We start from the raw sequence: 22,995 nt of genomic DNA, 5'->3' as shown, positions 1-22,995 counted from the left end.
TTAAGTCTGTCCTTAAAACATTAACTATTCTGGGCAGATCTGACACATTATGTATTTTCAACCCAGATACCATGCTAAATGATTCCAAAAGGGATGCTATAGATGATAACAGTCTCAGAGTGCTGCATACAAAAATATCAAGTCATACACGTATAATGCGATTTTAAGATTAAAATGCGCTTTCTCAATCCCATGGATAAGTTTGTGAGATCGACCTCTTTGTGCCAACAGCTACATTGAGAATGCAAATAGTTATGGAGATTGCGTGCATCCCTGGCGAGTTCCCCTTGTCAATAAAAGTGGGTTAGAAAGCTTCCCATTAAGTTTTATTCTTGTAGAAGGATGAGCAAAGTTAGCTAACATCCTGTTTATAAAAAAAAGGTCCAAATCCAAACCCCTTTATAACTTCCCTGAGAAACACCCAGTTGATCCAGTCAAAAGTCCTCTCAGCATCGACCGATAATAGTGCCAAAGATTGGGTGGTCGGTCCTGCCCATTCTAGAACTTTATTTTTCTTGAGCTTGCCTACCAGGAATAAATCCAGTTTGGTTCATATGTAAAATGCCTCAAAAAACCACTGCTGGCCTACTAGACAACATTTTGGAATAAATTTGGGCATCATAATTAAGAACCGCGATCGGTTTATACGATTCGCATTTCCTCGCATTTCCGAGGACCGATAACACAGATTCATCCATCCTAAGTGTGGTAGCTCCCAAAGCCACAAAACTATTAAATAAGGTGGCCAACTGTGGAATCAACATCGGAGCAAACCACTTATTGAAAAGGGCTGAGAAGTCATCTGGGCCTGGTGTCTTATTATTAGGAAGAGACTGTATGACATCGCCAACCTCTTCTTCCAATATCTAATTTTTCTTGGTTTAAATCAGAAATTTTGGGGAGGTTTGCTTCACGAACAAAAGTCTGCTGATCCCCTAAATCTAGGTTTTCCTCCCACAATAGTGTGGAATAATAGCAGGTAAGAATATTGTTACAGGCTCAGCAGCATATGTAGAAAAAGAGGGGCACCTGGGTATTCCCCGATTTCTCAGGGTACTTCAGAATGTGTATAAACAATTGATCTGGGCGTCCCAGGTTATTCCACAGAACACACTGACAAATTGATGGTGTTTAAAACAAAAATACCATCTTGTGTATTAATACAGGAAAGTTGATCAGTATTACATACAGGAAAATATAGTGAACCCAACCCATTCCCAACAAGAACATACAAACAATGTGATAAAGCTGTTGGTACACTTTTCAACGGTCTAGTGGTTAACAACATTCATGGCCATGCATTTCTGGGGAAATATTATAGAACCATATTGAATTAAACATCAAACATCCTTTTTGTATGCCTTGTACTTTTTAACCATATGCTACTCATTGCATAGTCCCTCATATAAGTTACACGCTTAAGTGTTAACTTGCACAGATAGTACTACTGCTTCCGGTTGTAATGCTCTGCCTCTAAATTGCTCAACGCTAAGCATTAAGCTTTGAGTAATCATATTGCTGGTCTCCTCAAATTGCATCCCGATTATGATATATACTGGCTACTTTCCTGGTCTACGTATGGCCATTTAACTAACCTGTTCTGCCACCTACTGGGCTGTAAGGCCAATCTATGCGTTATAACAACCGAACAACGTGCAATGTATATTCTATGTTGTTCTCTATTGTTAAATTGCTAGGCTAGTCGTCATTATATGATCTCTTTCTATTGAATTGCTAAGCCAGTTGACAATTCTCAAACAATAATGCAGCATTAGTCCTAATGCGGTTAGTGTTTAAACAGACCTCGGATCTATCTCATCTGTACAACTGTCTGTATAATTTATATCATCCTTCTAGTCATGCCTATTAAAAAAAGTATACCTACCTACATCTGGCTTGATCCCAGTGTTGCCACATTGATTATAATGACCCTTCTTGCCTCAGTCTCCATTACCAATATTGAAAAGTATGGTACCTCACAAACCACCTGTGACAACGCTGCCACACCAAACAAGAGTAGTATCTCCCTTACTATGTCTACATCATTGCCCTTCCATGATACTATAGCACCTACTAATTTCTTGCAACCCTGCCTACCACAGCATACTTTAATACATTCCATTGCCACACCAGTAATAAATAACACCAACTCTCTCACACCCATCCAATGGATCCAACGCTTTGCTTTTCAACCTGTTCCCAACCAACCTCGCACCACAGAATTATGGAACTGTAGAGTAGGTTCTAGATTTAGACCGCATTGCCCACCAAGAATGACTCGTCAAGGCTGAACCTTTATTAATTCCGTGCCTATGAGGAATAATACCTTGAATCATTAATAACACTGCCAAATCCACCGCTACATATTCAACAAATACGACAAAGTCTCTAAACAGCCCTAATAATAAGACCGCTTTACCTATCAAGGGAGCAGTTATTAATGCAAGGTCATTGACAGCACATGCCTTAGACATCGTTGACCTTATCTCTAATGAGCTAGACTTCCTAGCCATAACAGAGACCTGGTTACACGCTGCAGCAGGCCCAGCACTATCACTAGCCATTCCAGATAACTACACCATAACCAGACTACATAGAGAATCCTCTAGAGGTGGCAGAATCGCTGTTATCTCCAAAACCCACCTCAGCCTTAGAGCCTTACCCAACTCTCCATTCCCTTTTGCCGAACTTCAATCCATGAAGCTCCCAATCTCAGCCTCACGCACATTAAAAATCCATCTGGTGTACAGACCCCCTGGCACAATTTCTACCTTCGAGGAAGATATCTCACAACTCCTTTCCGCCAACACTAAACCAGGATCACAAATCTTGGTACTTGGTGACTTTAATCTAGGCTTCCAAGAGGTGAATGTCGACTTTGACACTTCCATAGCAAACTCGATCACAGAACTAGGATTCACCCATCACATTACCAAACCTACACACAATAAAGGGAGAATCCTAGACTGGATTGCTGACCTTAATTGTGAAACTAACATTCTTTCCCCCTCCGCTCCCCCTTCTCCCTGCTCTTCCTCTGGCCCTTCTGCAGCCGCCTTCCCTCCCTCCTTCTCTGCCTTTCCCCTTTTCTCTGCAGACGAGGTTCTAGACAAGTCTGATCTATGAAAGTCTTGTTGAAACAGGTTCACCCCAGTTCCTCCAAAACTATCAAGGACCACATCGACTCCCTGGCTCCTGCCCTGGCTGATTTCTGCAATCACTCCTTCACCACTGGGTCTTCCCATCCCCCCTGATGCACTCCCTTGTGCACCCTCTTCTTAAGAAACCCTCTGCCGACCCCTCCTGCCCGGTTAACTATCGCCCAATCTCCATCACTCCCTTCCTGGGCAAGCTCCTGGAGAAACTGGCCATCTACAAGCTTAATCTCCACAGTTAATCTGTTGGTTGTCTTCATGACCATCAGTCTGGCTTGAGAGCTGCCAGAAGCACGGAAACTGCTCTCCTGAACATCTGTGAAGACCTGCTCTCCAACCTTGACTCTAACACCCCTTGCGTCCTCATCTTGCTTGATCTCTCTTCTAACTATGACACAGTCAACCATGCCATCCTGCTCAACCGTCTCCGTGATAACCTGGGTATCACTGGTCAGGCTCAGGCTTGGCTGACTACTTTCCTCTCTGACTAACCATGCCAGGTCCAACTTGGTTCCTTCCTCTCTGCTATCTTTTTCTCTACCTGTGGTGTCCCCCAGGGGTCTAACCTCTCCCCCTGGCTGTTCAGCCAATACCTGGCACTCCTTTCCCACTGCATTGCAGCTCTCTGCCCCAACTTTCAGTGCTATGCGGAGGACACCCAGCTCATTTTCAGGCTAGCCTCGGCCTCCTCCTCTCCTTCCCTCATCATTGTCTGCTATCCAGGAGTGGTGTGCCGCCAATGAACTCTGCCTTAATGCCAGTAAGACGGAGATCCTCCTCATCGGCACACCCACTTCCTCCTTCCCTGCATCTCTCTGGCCGGCCTCTCTTGGCTCTCTTCCTGCTCCCACCTGCAAGGCCAAAAACCTCAGGGTCATCTTCGACTCCACACTCTCCTTCTCGCCTCACGTCTCTAACGTCTCTAAGAAGTCACACTACCAGCTGCACCTCCTGAGAGGTATTCTTCCCTTCCTCTCCTTCCCCCAGAAGCTCACTGTCTCCAGAGCTCTGGTTCTTTCTAGGTTGGACTATTCCAACAGCCTCTTTCTAAATCTTCCTGCTTCTACTCTCCACCCTCTGCAACTTATCCAGAACAGGACTGCGAGACTTGTCCTTGGCCTCAAGCCCAGGGATCGTATCCCTCCAGGACTGAAATCTCTGCACTGGCTCCCAGTGGCTGCAGGGATTAAGTTCAAAACCCTCTGCATTGTCCACAAGGCCTTCTGGGGCCTGGGGCCTCAATACCTTCAACCCTCTATTCCTAAATATCTTCCTTCTCAAGCTCTTCGCTCATCTGCCTCCAACTTCCTCAGGGTCAGTCGCTTCTCCAAGCAACGAGTTGGTGGTAGATCCCTTTCCTTTGGCTATTGCCTCCCTCTGGAACAGCCTCCCTGCCTCCCTTAAACTTGAGAACCATTTCCGGTTCCGGAAGCACCTCAAAATCTTTCTCTTTGCTTCTGCTTTTTCTCCTCCTCTCCTCTGCTGACCTCCTAGCTGTAACTTGTACTGCACTGGCTACCCTATGATCTGGGGACCAGGTCCCTCCCCCACCAGCGTCTCACACCTGCACTGCCCACCTGGCAACCCCTGCACTTGGAGACTGTCTCTGTATCCCTACAGTCATCCTCCCAGCCCTTGACACCTGATGTCTGCACTTATCTATGCACTTCCCACATGCTGGCTGCTACTTACTTATTGGTATCATCTTTGCCATGTACTGCACTGTCCCTGCCCCCTTCCCATGCACTTGTGAGATCTGAAGGTCACCTGGCATAGTAGGATCGTTGTCCATCCTCCCTTTGTTCTCCTCCCCTGTGTCGTCGCGCCTTGAAACACTTGTGTTTAGGTGCGTTATAAATGTCATATCATATCATATACCATGCGCATGGACAGAACACCACTTTGTCTCCTTCACCTTACAGTCTAGTACTCAACGTAACCCGCCTACTGCCTTGGCACTGCCGGCAATCATTAGAAATAACAAGGATATTACAGTAGAGAATCTACTGCCACTTTTGCAACCCATCAATCACCCGACCACTTATGACACCTCAACCTTAGTAACTATATAACCTAACACTTTGCCAAGCCATCAATACGATAGCCCCACTGAAATTGTGCAAAGCTAAGCCTCGCGCACACCTAAACTTGTGGTTCACTCCCAGCCTCAAAACCTTACGCAACAATAAAGGAATAGCTCTAACCTTATGGAAAAACCACCCTTCCGTTTCTAACAAAGATATATCCCTACAAGCTGCTAGTTGCTATAAGAAAGTCATCCTCCAAACGAAAAGTGACACATGCAATAATATAATCATGAATGCTAAATCAGGCACTAGAGAATTATTTACTATCCTGAGAGACCTTGAGTCACCCATACCCCCTATTGAAACATGCACTAAAGATAAGACTTGGTGCACCAAGATACAAGAAGCTTTGCTTGATGAAATATTGCTGCTCCAAGCCCGAAAAGAAAACAAACTCTGTATCTCCAAGGAATCAGCTCTCCATAAACCCATGCCTCCAACTGCTAATCCAGACAACCTATTTAAAGTCACTCTGCTATCCTTCAATGAAGTTGAAAACATAACCAGTCTCAAACCATCTAGATGTCAGGGCGACATGTGCCCTGCTAACATCATTAAAGAGGCAGTAAGAGATCTTGCACCCTTCATCACTACATTTATAAACACTTCATTTGAAACCAGCATAGTCCCATCCAATCTGAAGGATGCTTGGGTTCTCCCCCTGCAATGGGAAGTTCAGAGTGAAGGTAGTGTAGCTTCCAACACTTGCCATATTTCAAGGTTTGTGTTGAGTCACATTAGCTTCATTTCAAGTTTGAGGCTCTATTAAAAATATATATTTGTCCTTAAATGCGACCTGGTTAAAAGGTTTGTGGCACCCTCGCAAAATAGGTCCCATCCATTGAGGGTCACGTGAACCACGTTTTTGGATGTTCATTGGGGTCTACTAAGTGCTATGCTCTGAATATTAGTGGCTAGCGACCACTTCTGTTGTGAAAGTATGCCTTCCACAAGATTCTTTACCATTTCATAAAGGCTATGTATCTAAACTAATGTCAAAGGTGGCACAAAATCTTGCAAGTAATCACACATGTCCACATTAACAATTCTCCATATGATGCTTGTAAAAATGTCTGGATGTATTGTAATTAGTTCAGAAGTTACCTCTTCAGCTGTCCAAGGAGAATGAGGTTTGGTGCTGTGCCGGTAAGGGTGGCTGTACCACCGATACTGGCTGCATATGGTATGGAAATCAGGAATCCTTTCCAGATCCTGTTCTGGTAGGATTTCTCCTTCTTTGCATCTGCAGGACTTTCCAACATAGTTTCCATCTTCTCCACAACGTCTTTGCTGCAACATCATTAAGACAGATAAGAAGTTAAGACAAGTGTTCAAACTCTTCGCATACGTTTGCAATACATGAAGCATATATTGCTATGTGTGTACAATCCGTATTTTTAAGTCAGTTGTTATGCGATGCCATGCAGTCAGGCAATCCAAAGCAGGCGAGTGTTATTGAAAACTTTCATATTTTAGCATCGAATGTTAAACAGTACCAATGGAAAGTACTAGAACACTCTAGATATAGATTGCAGGTAGGTAGCTATGACCAACAGTGACATATTCCACTGTGGCATTCCAAGTGATTGTATACACCGCGCGAGAGCAAAGCTCTATTTATTTACCATGGAACTCAGACCCTCGAGATCAAATACAAAAACATTGTTGATAACTATCCGTGTAACAGTGTCCCTTTCTTATTATCTATTGCCTTGGCGGGCAGGCAATGCAAGGGATAGAGGTTAATTAATGAGGGGAGAATACATAGCATTGGGGGGAAAAACTCTGCAGGCTTGCCTCCTAGCGCACATTCCTCGAGAGCCCTCGCCCCTTCCTCCCTTGACCCCATCTCCCTACCCAACAGTTAAAAGTAACTATCTGGTCTCGTGCCACCCTCTCCCACCTTCCTGGTGACCTGCTCCTAATAAAAAAAAAAGAATAGCGTGCAGGCATCCTGCCACGTTTCATGGCCTCCCTCAGCTTGCCCTCCCTCTCCCTTCTGGCATGTTGTTTCTCCCTGAGGGAGTGGGAGGCACAAGGCTTGAGACCCCCGCTCTCTCAAGGTGCAGTGCAACACCTGGCAGCTGGATCATGATGTAAAAAGCAACAACGATTCCAGTGGACGACCAGACTCCTCAGCTGGCCTCCCAATCAGGAGGCTCAGGTGGGGGAGGTAGAGTAAATAACCATGTTTTGTGTTCTGTGACCCCATTCCAGTAGAATAGGACTTTAGTTTTTGTAAGGATGTGACATGAAAGTAGGGTTAAAAAAAAATAAGTATTTGAAAATATGTATAGCCGTGCAAAGCAATACAGTTAACGCCAATGAAGTATTATGACTATAAGCACTCACTCAGCCTAGTAAGCCCATGTGCTTTATCTTTCGCATCTGCTTTTAATCCTATGACGACAATAATGTCACATTTTCATGTAGGACATCAGACTAGACTCTCCTAGCTGGTAAATGCAGTATTAATTTGTGCTGCCATAACCCATCTCAAAGGCACACGAGTTATGACACTTGAAAGGATGAAGGGCTGATGGGATTCAGACTTGTGGCATGCAGGTTGCACACATAAATCGGAAGCAAGCACTAAGCGTCATCAATTATCACGATTGGAAATTCTGGAATGCAAGAACTCTATTGGGGAGTGTTGAATGAGTCAGAGGGGCTCCTGAAGCTTAATTCGTTGATAAAGCCAGAAGGAGCAGGATTTACCGGGTGGTAACGACCCAACAACCAGAGGTAATTGTAATATCCATGCTACTAGGAAGAAGAGCACGAGAAGCCAGCATGAGAAGCCGGGAGCGTGACATAGACATGACGTAGGGAAATGGAATGTTGTATACGGGTTGAAGATCAACTCCTGCCAGCCCGGGCTGAAGGATGCACATTCTCCCTCTTCCCTAATGTTTATAACTACTTATAATTATAAATAAAACTCACGTTAACTTACTCCTTTGTCTATTCCTGTTTCTCCGCCGGACACTTCAGTAATGAGTCAAGCAAAGTGAGGGCATTATTGAGAGATGGGGGTAGTACAGGTTGATGTGGTAAGGGCCTTGTTCTTAGCAAAATGTTCAGCCGCTAGTGGCTGCTAAAAGGTTTTTTTTCTGTGATAAAGACGCTTATAGAGGGCATTCTTGAACCAAAGGAAACTGATCCCAAACCAACATGGCCACCCTGCAATAGTGACCATTGTGACCAGGATTTAGGACCATGTCACAGGAAGATTAGAGAAGCAGTTAGCTAAAAACTAGGAAGAAAGGAAAAAAGAAAAATCAAAAACCCCTGATGGAGAAAAGAAAGGAGGTGGGAGATGCCAGAGAAGGACTGCTGTGGTAAGTGCACAGGCAAAGCAGCCATTGTTGCTGATCACACAGGGAACGTGGGCATAGATGGTCACTTAGAGCCCAATTTCCCTGTGCTCCGATGGGTGGAGCAGTCACGGCAGGTGCCAGTTTGTCAGACTGGGCGATTAAGAAGGAAAGCATGCCACCATTCTATGACGCGTATGTGATATAGATATGGTCAACAAGCCATACATATTGATTAATACTGAGACTAAAAAGGTTGTCTTAGTTGTAGAACTGCTTTCATTATAGCCAAGTATGTGACTATACATCTTATTCAAAATATGCAGCAACACACAACCATCATGAATACCAGCGAGGTTTTAATTAGACTGTTGTTAAGGACATTTGACTTACGCTGTACGGAACCCCATATGCGGTTGGAATGTAGCCATATTGTGGGCTGAAATTTGGGTACATTCGCCTAATGCACAGAAACTAGTGCAAACAGTATTCATTGGAAGAAAAATGGACACACACCACTTACTATTGGGGTAGAAAAAAGGGCACCCATGGTTAAAAAGAGTACTGTGACTGGGATATTCATTTTAGAAGAGTTTAATATTTACCAACCATTGAATTCCACACATATACTCAGCTGGTCAGTTTAAAATGAATGCAAATTACATGCAGGGACTACCAACTGTAATACTTACATGGTGTTTAGTCCCATGCAGGCAATTTTAAAGATTTGCAAGGCTGAGTGCAAAACAGAGGAATAAAGCAAGGCAAAATCACCTTTACGCTTCGGTTTTACTTTCCGTTTTTCAACAAAATAAACACTGTGCAAATTACGCGTAGAAGGCAGCATTTATAACGGGATTCCAATGGAATCTGCCTGCTCTTTATCAGGTGCTAATTCGAGGTGAATTCCACAGGAATCCATTAGTTTTACTCCTACAGGACACTCATGTGGGCATAAAACGAGAGGTTCACACACGAGGGAGGAGGAAAGCAGGGTGGACATGTTCATTCCACTGAGTGCCCCTCCTTCACCTTGTGTCAGCACAATAGGCTGTAGGGTAAAATATAATTATACAAGCAATACGCCTTGCTTTCACACCCCCAGTTTTACATTTCGTGCACAGCCGATTTCAAAAAGTGCACCTCAGGGAGTTGCATTTCTGCCTGATGCAGACACAACTCTAGTCCGTACTTTCCCATGGTCAAGATCCGACCTCCAACACTTAGGCTACCTTCTGTGAGACCACTTGAAGGCAACCACCCTAATGGCGACCTTCTAGTCAGCTAATTGAAATGCAATAAAGGCAGACTCTGAAACATAGGCCTTTACCATACTTGACCAGCAGTCACTCATGCACTTTCACTCCGTTCCACTTTGTAATGTCTTCTTGGTCTGAGCACATATGGTGGCATCTACACCACCGTGTGGCCATCACAATACTACAGAAAGAAAAGAGACCAAAGGTATTGCAAAGCAAGGTTTTTGGTTGTCATTGCAAATGGCTACGGTTGTGCCATTCATTCATTGGAGGGAAGATTTTTTTGTTCATGTCTTTCACCATTTCACCATTATCAACATAAGACGTGGTGTTTTAATAAAAGCAGGCCAACCAGGAATTAGAATGCAGATTGTGGCGTTTCTTTCAGTACTGTATTTATTTTGTCACCTTCTTTGTGGCACCACAGGTTCAACAGCTGGTGCCTAGTCTGCATGCAAGGCAAACGTGCCTTTACATGCAGTGTTCCTTTTCTGTGTGTGAGAGAATATGTGAATGCCACTGACATTATTGCGCCTATTCTTTGTATGAGGGGAAAATTGCATTGCTCATGCCAACTCCGTTATAGTTTGTGGCACGTTGCTCAGTGCCTGCTTTTTGTCTGTGGCAGGTTGCAGGTTGGAGCTGCTTGCTTTGGTGTGCGTGTAATGTGTGCAACATGGTTGCATCGCTGCTGCTCGTGCTGTACCTTTGCATTGTATGAAGGAAGCAGGCACTGCTGTACCTTTTGCTTCATACAGTACTGGGGTCGTTTGAGAGAAGCTTGATGCTCATGCTTTACCAATGAGGTGTATCAAGGAAGCCTACAGTGGCACTGACTCTTTCTTGGCCTGTGGCTGAATATAGAAATTGCATAATTAAGGCCCTCAATTTTCTACTCCGCACAAGCATTAAACTTCATATAGACTACTTTGATCTTGTTTGGCAGCCATTCATGCTAGACCCTCTCCGACAGTGTGACATAACCACGCGAGAGCATCACATGAATGCCTTTTATCTTGATTAGATAACTTCTGCCATCTCTTACCAGTTTCATCCTTTTGAACCGTTTACATTTCCCAGACCTCAAATGACTTGTCCCATCCACCTCGCCAACCAGTGTATTCTCCGTTGCTCTAAGGTGTCAGTTGCAGCAGAGTTCCACTTTTGCCGATTCTTCTGTCCCCTTTTATGCAACCCCTAAACATTTTGCTCTCTCATTTTAGATTTCCTAGATCGTAAACCTCATTTTTCTGGTCACTGTAACTTCTTCTGTGCCATTGCACCTCTTTTCTATAGTGTACTATGGAAGCCCACATTGCTCCTAAGACAAGGGTGCTTTTCAAGCACTCAATGTTGGCGCTAGGGTTACGAGATCACCCTACAATGGTGTTGTGGAGTAAGCTGGTGGCAGCTGTATTTTACGTTTGGCTTCCCTGTGGATGCAGACAGTCTTTCTATGTTAGTAGCCCAGTGTACCAGTATGGTAGCTATCTGAGTACTAATGCATTTTGTTAAGTCCTACTCCCTGACGTTATGTTTTGGGCCATAGATTTCTTTGTGGGAACCATGTGTGAGACTTAAATATGGGCTCACTTTTAAACCAACCCTGCATTGTTTTGTGGTTTGGCCCAGTTTAGACTGGTCACCTGCCCCAGAAAGCCTCAGAAACAAACGCTGTGGGTGGAACTTAGAGCTTGGGTTTTTTTGTGTGTTCATCTGGTTTGTGAGTGGAGGACTGGTTTAGGCTAGGCAATGAGTTCATGAGTATGTCTAGAGAATATCCTGTGCATTTCTCTGGTTCTTAACTTACTTTCAGGAGGATTTGACATTAAGACGGTGATGCAGATTCTATAAAACAACATTTGGCCATACTGGCTGGTGTCCTCTGTCAGTAACTTTGGTTTCTGCTTTTGGCTACAGGACATCCTTCCTGGGTTAGATCACCTTCTCCTCCTTCTAGTACTCCCAGACCTTCTCACTGGCTGGGTTAGATATCCAGAGCTGGAATGTTTTTTTTAATCTGTATTGCTGGTTTCTTCTCACACTAACCTCCTGGATCTAGCATCTCAGGGTTTGAAGTCTCTGTCACCCAGAAGAGTAGTGGGGCACCAATACTCCTCCTCAGCTTCTTCGTGGATCTCCCTGGGTCACCTCAAACTGTTGCACCAAATCAACGGGGCACTCCTTGCCTGCTGGCTGCCTCATCCTAACATTTGGTCTATCTGGACTTCTATGTCATGATGCTATATCTTTGTAGTTTCTTCTTCATCATTATTTGTGTTCCTGGCTGGTTGGTCACCATCCCATAACCACACGTCCGCCTATGGACTTTGTCTTGTTTTAGCCTAAAGGGAAGATTTCTGCATTCCGGAACTCATACAAAGTAACTTATAACAGAATTTGCCTGGGAACTGGAACCCCTCCTCCCCACCTTAAATCCTTGGTTTGCTGTACAAAAACTTAAATTTTAGTTGACACACTTCAGGCTGTAGTTCAACATGTGTATGGTAATGTGAGGAGTTACTCTGAATAACTGCGGGTTATTTTGAAATGCTTGATTTTTTGGTGTGATGAGGCAATTCCTTTCTAGCTTTGAATGGCTAATCCTGTTCTGAAATGTGGTGGCCCTCAATTTGGCAGGAATATTGATCTAAAAAAGTAAGTATTTTAAGGTGCTGTTTTTCTGAAGATTCATTATATATATTTTTTTTATTGTGCATTTAGCCAAAACAAATTTTGACTTTTTACACAGTGTACATAGTCATAAAATAGTATATAGCATTCAATTCAGTCATTTAAAACATGAAGAGAAAATAAAAATGTAGAGCAGGGAATGGCATGAAACAGTTTTGATAGAGAGAATAAAATTACCAATTTCTCCAGAACAAACCCAGTACAGAAGAATAAGGGGAACAAAAACCAAACGTTCACAGACATCACCGCTTGAATGAGAATATAGTCAACCAATTTTAACTCATTGAGCAGTTTAACCCCTTCCATTGTCAAGAAAACTTCATTGCCTGCGATAATTCTCTCCCACAGATCGTCAGAGTCCAACCATTCAGCCCTACCAAAGACCCTCTGCAATTCCCCCCCCCCCCCATCTCAAATTGCTTTTCCCAGGACATGGTAACAGGAGATGGTTTACTGTATGTTTCACATTCATCTCACAATCCTGACATATGTCAGACGGAAAAGCAATCTTATCCCCAATGTGTAAAATTTCCAGGGTAAGCGAGATATTTCTTTTAAAACAAAGGAAATTCATCCTGTACCTTAGGATCTGCACATTTTTGTACAGGTGGGTAACATTGCTATAGGTTTATCATATGCTGAAAAATGTGTGGATACCTTTGCTGTACGCAACCTATCAAGTGTCCCAATCCAATCTCTCTCTTGATAGATTCCTTAGATCTTAAAGGATTTGAACACAAAATGCCAGTGTCTGAGTCCGCTGAAACCAGGATATCAGAGCATTTAGATTTAAGTAGTTCCAAGAAGGTATTGTCCCCCTTAAGCATTTGGATTCCAACAGCCTCATGCAGAGAGTCAAGTTGAGGGACAATAATCAATCTATATAAAGAACCCCATTTTAGTTCCATCCATGATAGAAGGGAGATCAAGCCCGACTCGTAACGAATAGCAGATTTATTTTATCAGTATATGGAGCACATGGATGGGGTGGTGCAAGCATGAGTTTGCACCCTGGTGGTGGCACTTAAACTACTGTGTGGTATGCATGCTCATCCCAAAAATGAGGAAAAGGGTGCTTTTTTGATGTGTAAAACAAGGAGGTCTGCCTCCTTCAAATCTTAATAAAAGGATTGTTTTGTTTGTATAATGCAGGTTGGCACTAATGTAGCCTCTGAAGTAACACAGCCAAGCTATAGTAAACGCCATAGCTGGGCTTCACAGTCCTCCAGGTCATTCCCCCAAGTCTGTATCTTTGATGTCTTATCTTTAATTATCAGGTTGGGCCATATAGCTCCTTTTGCTAACAAGTCACAGCTCACTGGAAAGGGGCCATACACATTCACAAGCCCCTCATTCTGCCTATTCTCCACAGTAAATGGCTGCACCACATAAGCCTAAAACAGTGAAATGCATGCACACTGTATTCAGAAGGTGCTTGTGTAGAACATGTCGGTGATGTGAAGACAAGTTGGTCAATACAAAGAGATGTTGGTTGTTTTGTGCAGATAAGTGTCACGACCCTTACTCCAGACTCCCACTGGCAAGTCCACTTGCCAGGTAAGGTCAGGGTTTGGGGCTCCATTAAGGCCTTGGAGGCCTTGCATCCACTCCCAAGACTCTCTTGTAGTCAGTCCTGTCGCCTCTGGCGCCAGGCTCATATTCATTGTGGAGAACATGTTTGAAGGGGGACTACTTTTCATTGGGCTTGCAGTTAACATGGAGGCATTCGCATAGCTTGGTTTCCAAGAACTAAGCTATGCGCTATAGTGTTTGGGTGTGGTGGCCTGGGACTACTTTACCTGAATTACTTTGCTGGGAGCCTATTTAAACCACACCCAAGCAACAGAGCACGCTTCGCGTTACTTTGCAGACTGCAACGTAACGCTCACCGTGTCCTGTGATACCCACGAGCCTCAGAGCAACGAGCCTGCAGAGGAGACAAAAGGAACATCATTAATAGATTCTTACCTGCAATCTCCATCCTGTCATCCGCTCTCCAGTGAACAGCTCCTTCTGGGCACCGCATACCTACCGGAACGAAGCAACCTGAAAAGGAAAAGGAGAAAGACAACATTAGAAAAGGCATACTCCGGCATTGCTTAAGCCACGAATATCAAAAGAAGCTTACCTGGTTTATCACCTCCCAGCCGGCATTTTTCCGGAGTTCCACACCCGCTGGAGAAGGACAGCGTGACCTGTAAGGAAGCGAGGAGCCACAGGTTAACAAAGGTAAGACAAAGCAGTGCAGCGCACAGCGCATTACTTACCGCATTGCAGCACACATCTCGCACCATCATTTGCCGGCGCTGCTCAAAACAACCAGCACGCCATGCCGAATCTCCCACACGCTTAGGGAGAAAGAAAGGACATTATTAATCACAAAAGAAAGGCAGGCAAGAACAAACAGCGCTATACAAAAACAGCTGTAATAAGACCTACCTTAAAGACACTTGAACGGGCACGCACCAGTGAAGTAACTTAGACGTCCACGCCCACTGAAGACTACGCACCCCTGCTAAGAAAGCAGGATGGAGAGCACACCTAATACCACAACAAGGCTAGACTTCCTCCGAAGAAACCATCCGGAAATCGGGGGGAAGGTTCTGGCAACCAACCAGGGCTGAGTGGTGTCCCCGTGGATACCAGGTGAGCGTGACAGAATGCGAAGCATACAATAACTAATCCACCTGGGTGCCATGAAGACATCAGAAATCAACCAATTGGCTCAATTATTAGGACAATTACGTGCCGAAGTTCATAATATTAGGGATGCCATGGTTAGTTGCTCACAATCCCCTGATAGACTGGCGTGCACGGAAACTGACCTTCCCCGATGATTGCACTCCTGCCTGCTATTACCAAGAGCAGAAACCTGACTTCTGTACCCCTGCATTCCCTGAACGGCAGCATCAACACTTGGAGTAACTAACACCCTACCAAGTGAATACCAACATTTCCAGGATGTGTTCCAAAAAGAACAAGCTAACACACTACTGCCGCACAAGCCCTATGCCTGCAAGATTGACCTCTTTCCAGGTGCACAAATCCCTTGCGGCAGAATATATGCACTCACAGAACCAGAAAACCTCCATTTGAAATCCTATCTAGACCAGTCCCTGGCAGCCAGTCCTTTGTTCTTCATACCAAAGAAAGAAGGGGACTTGAGGACCTGCATCGACTACCGCAAATTAAACCAGATTACCGTGAAGAATCGCTACCCCTTGCCACTTATTCCTGAAATGTTAGACCAAGTCAAAGATGCCCAGATTTATACCAAATTGGACCTTCGAGGAGCGTACCACCTGGTCCGAGTTAAAAAAGGAGATGAATGGAAATCCAACTTCCGCACCAAATATGGCTTGTAAGAATACCAAGTAATGCCCTTTGGGCTATGCAACGCCCCCGCAGCATTTAAATATTTCATGAACAGTGTCCTGAGGGAATTAATCAATGTTTGTGCCTTGGTTTACATAGATGACATCTTCGTGTACTTGGCCTCGAAGAAAGACCATGTTAAGCAAGTTCGCTCTGTTCTCACCAAGCTCCGCCAACATTGATTATTTGTGAAATTCGAAAAATGCTTTTTTCTCGTCACCGAAGTGGAATTCCTTGGTTTCATCCTCACTCCGAAAGGCATCAGAATGGAAACACACAAAGTAGACGCTATTCTTAAGTGGCCATCACCAACTTCACTGAAAGGGATCCAAAGCATGCTGGGCTTTGCGAACTTCTACTGCCGATTTATCCCAGACTTCTCTCAAATTGTACACCCGATCACAGTACTATTATGAAAAAACAATCAGAAGTTAATTTTAACCAAAGAAGCAGAAAGGGCCTTGAGAACTCAAAGATTCACTTCCGCTCCGATCCTGGGATACCCTCATCCAAGCCTCCCTTATGTCGTGGAAACTGATGCTTCCAGTATGGCTATGGGGGCTGGCCTCTCACAGAGGGACTCTGAAACCGGCCAGTTACACCCTGTGGCCTTCTGGTCGTGAAAGTTTTCACCTCTGGAAATCAGTTATGCTATCACAGACAAGGAACTCTTGGCCATTAAATAAACTTTTAAGGCATGGCGACACTATCCCTTAGGAGCCAGGCACACTGTTACGGTAATCACGGATCATCGAAACCTGCAAAATCTGAAAACAGCAAAGGCCCAGACCTCGTGTCAACTGCAGTGGGCCCTTTTCTTCACCGAGTAGGATTATGTAATCACATTTCGACCAGGAGTCCGGAATGGGAAGGCTGACGCCTTGTCCCGCATAGGCATTGACGAAAAGGTGTATACAACTCCAGATCCAGTAGCCATCATTCCTGAGAACAAACTCTTAGGTCTCACGACAGCTTTGACACAAACCAAACTATGAAACGAAATCCAACGGGTAATGAATCCCAACGTCTTGCTTGCATGGCATACTCAGGGAGAACAATATACCATCAAGGACCAATTGCCCTATGTTAGGGACTGTCTATATGGGCCCAAAGGGGAACTACAACAACAAATCATTTCAGATTACCACGATTCACTGATGGTAGGTCACCCTGCAATCGCCAAAACCCTAGCCAAGGTGAAACGGAACTATTGGTGGCCTCATTGGCGTAAAGACATCATCCAGTATGTTGAGTCCTGCGGTGTGTGTGTGCGCAAAACAAATCACAAAAGCAGAAACCAGCTGGTCTCCTTCAACCATTGGACATTCCTCCTGCCCCATGACACACCCTTTCCCTTGACTTCATTACAGAGCTGCCTCCCAGTCAAGGGTTCAACACCATTCTGGTAGTTGTTGACTTATTCTTGAAAATGGCACACTTTATTCCTCTCAAGGGCCTCCCAGATGCATCCATTTTAGCAAAAGTGTTCCTGGAAAGTATTGTTAGACTACATGGCGTCCCATCAGTTCTGGTCTCTGATCCAGGCAGCCAGTTTGTGTCCAACTTCTGGAAAAAATGTTGTTCGATGGCACAAATCGACATCCGATTATCCACCAGTCACCACCCCCAAATGGATGGCCAAACAGACAGAACCAATTAAACCCTTGAGCAATACTTACGGTGCATGCAGCATCAAGTGGAAAGAAATTGGAGGGACTTACTATGGATAGCAGAATATGCATATAACAATTAATTGCATTCTAGCACGGGACAAACGCCTTTTTACATCCTCTACGGCAGACACACGCGTACTTCCAAATTAGACCTTCCAGCCAGCTTGGAAATGCCAGCAGTGAGGATTTTTCATGCAACCATCTCTCAGACCTTTAAAAAGGCGACAGAACATCTAACTGAAGCCAAGGACAGACAAAAGAAATTTGCCGACCAGCATCGAAGAAAGGCTCCTGACTATCAAGTAGGGGGCAAGCTTTGGTTAGCAGCAAGGTACGTACCCATTAAGGGAACCCAGACCTTTCGTCCTCGATATTTGGGACCATATTCAATCAAAGCAATCATCAACCAAGTAGCCGTCAAACTAGCATTATCACCCAATATGCAAATCCACCCAGTGTTCCACGTATCACTCTTGAAACCGGTACAACCCAGTACACGGGTTACGACACCACCAAAACCCATAATAGTTGACGGAGAACCAGAATTCGAAGTCAAGGTAATCCTGGACTCTAAATACACTAGGTCCAAATTATATTATCTAGTTGATTGGAAAGGGTATGGTCCTCAAGATAGATCCTGGGAACCCAGCGAGAATATCCATGCACCACGTCTGATCAAGGAATTTCATCAGAACTTTCCAACCAAGCCTGGACCGAACAGAAGAACCCCCGTGAGAGGGGTCTTGGAGCGGGGGGGGGGGGGAGTGCTGTCATGACCCTTACCCCAGTCCCCCACTGGCAAGTCCACTTGCCAGGTAAGGTCAGAGTTCGGGGCTCCAAGAACTAAGCTATGCAGTATAGTGTTTTGGGTGTGGTGGCCTGGGACTACTTTACCTGGACTACTTTGCTGGGAGCCTATTTAAACCACACCCAAGCAACAGAGCACGCTTCGCGTTACTTTGCAGACTGCAACATAACACTCACCATGTCCTGTGATACCCGCGAGCCTCAGAGCAACGAGCCTGCAGAGGAGACAAAAGAAACATCATTAATAGAATCTTACCTGCAATCTTCATCCTGTCATCCACTCTCCAGTGAACAGCTCCTTCTGGGCACTGCATACCTACCGGAACGAAGCGACCTGAAAAGGAAAAGGAGAAAGACAACATTAGAAAATGCATACTCCGGCATTGCTTAAGCACGAACAACACAAAAAGCTTTCCTGGCTTGTCACCTCCCGGCCGGCATCGTTCTGGAGTTCCACCTCCGAAGACACCTTCTGGAAATCGGGGAGAAGGTTCCGGCAACCAACCAGGGCTGAGTGGAGTCCCGATGTATACCAGGTGAGCGTAACATTAAGACATTATCAAGTATAAGGGTGTTGTAAATAATTGCAGACTACTTGATTTCGGGAATAAGGGTTGATTAAAAATAATGTTGAAAACAAGGAAAGGGGTGTTTTAAAAAAAATGGAGAAGAGCATGGGTACAACTTAAAACTGAGAGTGCCACGACCGGAGCTCACACGCAAACCACAGCTAGATGAGAGCGCCAGCGCTTCCGCTCAACCACCTACTCTCCTAACCCCCAGAGGATGCCTTATTGTAACAAGAAAGTAAGAAATGTGAAAGAACATTTGCAAGGCATTCAGAGAGCCTGCACATATTTCAAAGCGAGGTTCTATTACACTCTGGCTTTGCGATTCAAATAAGCAAATGTACTGCCATGGAGAAGAATGACAGTTTCCATATTTCTCCCTGTGAGTGGATGCTACAAGTAGAACTCCCTCATTTACTGAAACCCTTCACCTTGGCTCGTCCATTACACATGGGGGCAACAAATCAGACACCCAAAAGGAAGAAAAAGCAGGCTGCTTTTCACGATGTGGTAAGAGTGGCAAGTTGGCGCTCTTCAGACTTTGTGAGTTTCTGCTCTTATTACTCAGCCCATGATGAAAGTAATTTGAAAATAAAGGCAATTCAATTAAATGAAGTGACATTCTCCCAGGTTTCATGCATGGGAATTTTCAAGAGTTAAATCAGTGAGGGTCCTGGCCTGCAACCTGGACTACCCCGGTTTCATATGTACAACAACCACAGCAGAGTTAAGTGCAATTGGCTATTCTTGGAGATGTGTAAATCATCGTCATTATTTAGAAAGAAAAGAATCCTAAATCTATGCTAATGGAATAAATCCCACAAGGCACTGGTATTGTTTAGAAAAACATTTTTAAAAACCTTTTATTTATTAACACAACATCTTTTTTTATGAATATATAATTCTATTCGTTCACATTGGAATATTTACACACCCTATTCAACAATACCTTTCATCAATTAAACACAGGATACAAAAAAAGTTGGTCAATCAATCGACGTGGTACTAATTTATCACAGTTTGTTCTCTGGATTGCTGAAAAAGTCAGCGCCAATATTCTTAACGATATCAACGTCGACACTTTTTTGTTCCAGCCTAACCTGGGCCATTTATAGGAGGCCCTTCTCTATAGTGATGGTATTCCTCCAAACAGATGTTTGTTTCATTTTATTTTGTATTTTCCGTAATCAAATACCTTATGGGGGTGAAGCCCACATCTTCTTGAGAATTTTGGGGTCATGCCATCTCTTGGTTGGGCAGATTCTTGCGTATGCTTTGGTTGTCCTGTTCTTATCTGTCATGTCCACTGTGTTTATGTGTGCCCCGATGACTACGGGCTACAGGCTCGTTATAAGTAAATAAATAAAAATAATAAAACCAAGAGACTAACCGTCTCTCGGTGTGTTTTACTACACCTCTGCAGATGGCATCTTGTTATCTCAAGAGCTGTGCACTATTAGTGGTGTCTTTTTAAAGTACATGCACTCGAACGTGTACGGAATATCAGTGTCCTCCAACGCGCACCATCTTTGTAGTAGGAACTTCCATGTCTTTATTGCTGTGAATGTAATTCAAACACTTCTACTCTTAAATTTGTGAACTACCGTAGTATATATTGTCCCGGGAGGATAGCTCAGCAGCAACGTGCACGCCTTGGAAGCAAGACGAAACAAAGCAAAGCAGGTTCAAACCACTGGGTGTTTAAGCGCATTATAAACAAACAATTAAGACAAAAACAATTACGCAACTAAAAAACAAACAATTCCTTTAACAGTACCTTGATGCCCGGGCTGTTTGAGCATTTTAAAAATGCAAAATAAATAAATAAATACAATTATTCACTACCCCCCATACTGAGGGTCATTAGTTACTCGGATGTACCTGGTCCTATTCCATTTAAGCACTAGATCGCGAATCACTTGGTATCGGGAGGGCATATGCCCACCATCTTTGTAATTGTATATTATTGAAGAGGGCCACTGACTCAGTTTTGCGTGAACACACTGCAATAATTAGAAGATGCACATCTTTGAGCAACGGATATCTTTATCATTTTGGCAAAGCTGCCTTAATGTGCATGTCATTAAGTGCAATAGTCCATCGTGTATTTACCCTATTTCATCACATTCCTTAGTCAACAATACAGGTTGAGAAGATGTGAGACAGTGTCTCTCAGGCTTATACTAGGCAATGTCTGGCCGTATGAATGGGCGGGATGGTAAGAGGAGCAATGTTGGGTCAACATGGGCAGCACCAGTGTGCTCTATGGTAGTGCGAGGGGAAAGTGAGGCAGTATGGTGGGCTAAGAGACAGATAGAGGCAATGGAGCAGTGTGAAAGGTTGTGAGTATATGTGAGGCAGTGATTGTCTGCTGCAAAGGGATGTGAGACTGTCAATGGGGTGCAGGATCGGGTCAAATGTAGGCTGAAGGAGCGGAGGTGAGGCAGTGTCAATGGGGCAGTGGCAGTGTTGAGGTAAAGGGAGTCACCCGGGAACCTATGAGGCAGCCAGACGTGATGCAAGGGGGCATAATAAAATGTGAGTGGAGTGGCAATGCAAATGTATTTCAGCAACAATGAAATGGTGAGGCGCTGTGAGATTTGTGAAATACAAAGTGTTGTGAGGAATGGGAGGCAGTGTGGCGGACTTCTGAAGCAATATTAACGGACTAGCCAACTTCATGAAAAGATGTTTTTGAAAATTGTTGGCTAAGGAATGTGAATGTGGAATACAGTAACTACACAATGGACTATTGCGCTCTCATTGTTCCCTCGCACTACCATAGAGCACACTGGTGCTGCCCATGTTGACCCAACATTGACTCTCGCCATCACGTCCATTCATACGGCCACACATTGCCTAGTATTAGCCTGACAGACACTGCCTCACATCTTCTCAACCTGTATTACATTCCCATTTCCTCCCATAACCCAGAGATTGCTATACAACTATTTGCGTCGCCTCATACCAACTATATAACAGTATAATATATGATGCAAAAGCAGAAATATTTTTGGAGTAAATGGGCTCCATGGTTCACATTCTATAACTAAAAGAAAAGGGTTTATAACTGAAATATACATGGGCAAGTACTGCTACAAATTGAATTTTAATGACCCTTCATTAATGTGCAAAGTATGGCAAAAATAGGAAGGTGTCACTTGAATTGCTGTATATTAATTTATATGCAGTCTTGGGCAATGCATTTAATTCATGAATGCATTTTAATGTAAAATGCAATAAACAACTGAAAGCACCAATATTATTGACTTCGCCAATGGTAGTCTTATTTTTTGGGAGGCATACTTCCACTTGCCATGGATTACCACATATACCTCCGCCATTACTTGCCAATCTTCTTCCTTATAAGTTTCCCCTTTAACGCAAGCATGAGTTGCTCTGCAGCAGTGTCCTTTTATATGCGCCGATATCCACACCGGATACCATCTGATCAATCCTCCCTATCCAAATTGTATGGAGTCAGTCTATTTCTTCTATATATATCCTGTTTTTTCACATGGCTACGGGCATGATATGACCCAGTATTGTACCTACAAATGAAAATCCTAAGAACGCTGTTTTTCGGTAGTACTAACCTGATAAAACATCTCATGCTATGAGGATGGAGGGAGCCGTTTGCAGTCAGAAAGGTAAAGATTGGCATACATAATAGAAAAACATTTCGAGGAACGTTGGAAAAACATTTGTGCCTGTTCCAAGAGCAAAAGTCGGCATTAATCATAATACCAATAGCCTGCCATCATTCTGAAAAATATGGAAGATTGTCTCTCAAATGCAAACAGGAAAGCAGGCCCCGGGCACATCTACTGTTTATAGGTTTAAAAGCACAAAAACAAGGACACAGAAAAGCAGGCTTAGGATAGTTCAAAACCTATTTATTAGGATAGGCACCAAGCTTAGCAGCCGTTCTTATGCTCAGAACAAAAGACTAATATTGGCATGCTCCATATTGCAAGAATGCATCACTGGGCATGCTCAGAAGATACACAAACTAACAAGATAATAGTAAGTAGACAAAACTGTTACATCTTCCCTGCC

The 22,995-nt window shown here is 44.0% G+C and overlaps 1 protein-coding gene across 2 annotated transcripts in view; it reads right to left on the bottom strand.

Moving 5' to 3' along the window:
- Positions 1–22,995, bottom strand: part of SLC13A3 (solute carrier family 13 member 3) — a 679,238-nt gene that overhangs the window by 268,515 nt on the left and 387,728 nt on the right. For both annotated transcript variants that reach the window (XM_069651309.1, XM_069651308.1), the window contains exon 5: positions 6,347–6,532. In XM_069651309.1, coding sequence (XP_069507410.1) covers positions 6,347–6,532 — 186 coding nt within the window. The remainder of the gene's footprint in view (positions 1–6,346; positions 6,533–22,995) is intronic.

Source organism: Ambystoma mexicanum, chromosome 3p, assembly GCF_040938575.1.
Source record: "Ambystoma mexicanum isolate Mex_15411 chromosome 3p, UKY_AmexF1_1, whole genome shotgun sequence".
Taxonomy (NCBI): domain Eukaryota; kingdom Metazoa; phylum Chordata; class Amphibia; order Caudata; family Ambystomatidae; genus Ambystoma; species Ambystoma mexicanum.
This window is presented reverse-complemented; position numbering and strand designations above follow the sequence as displayed.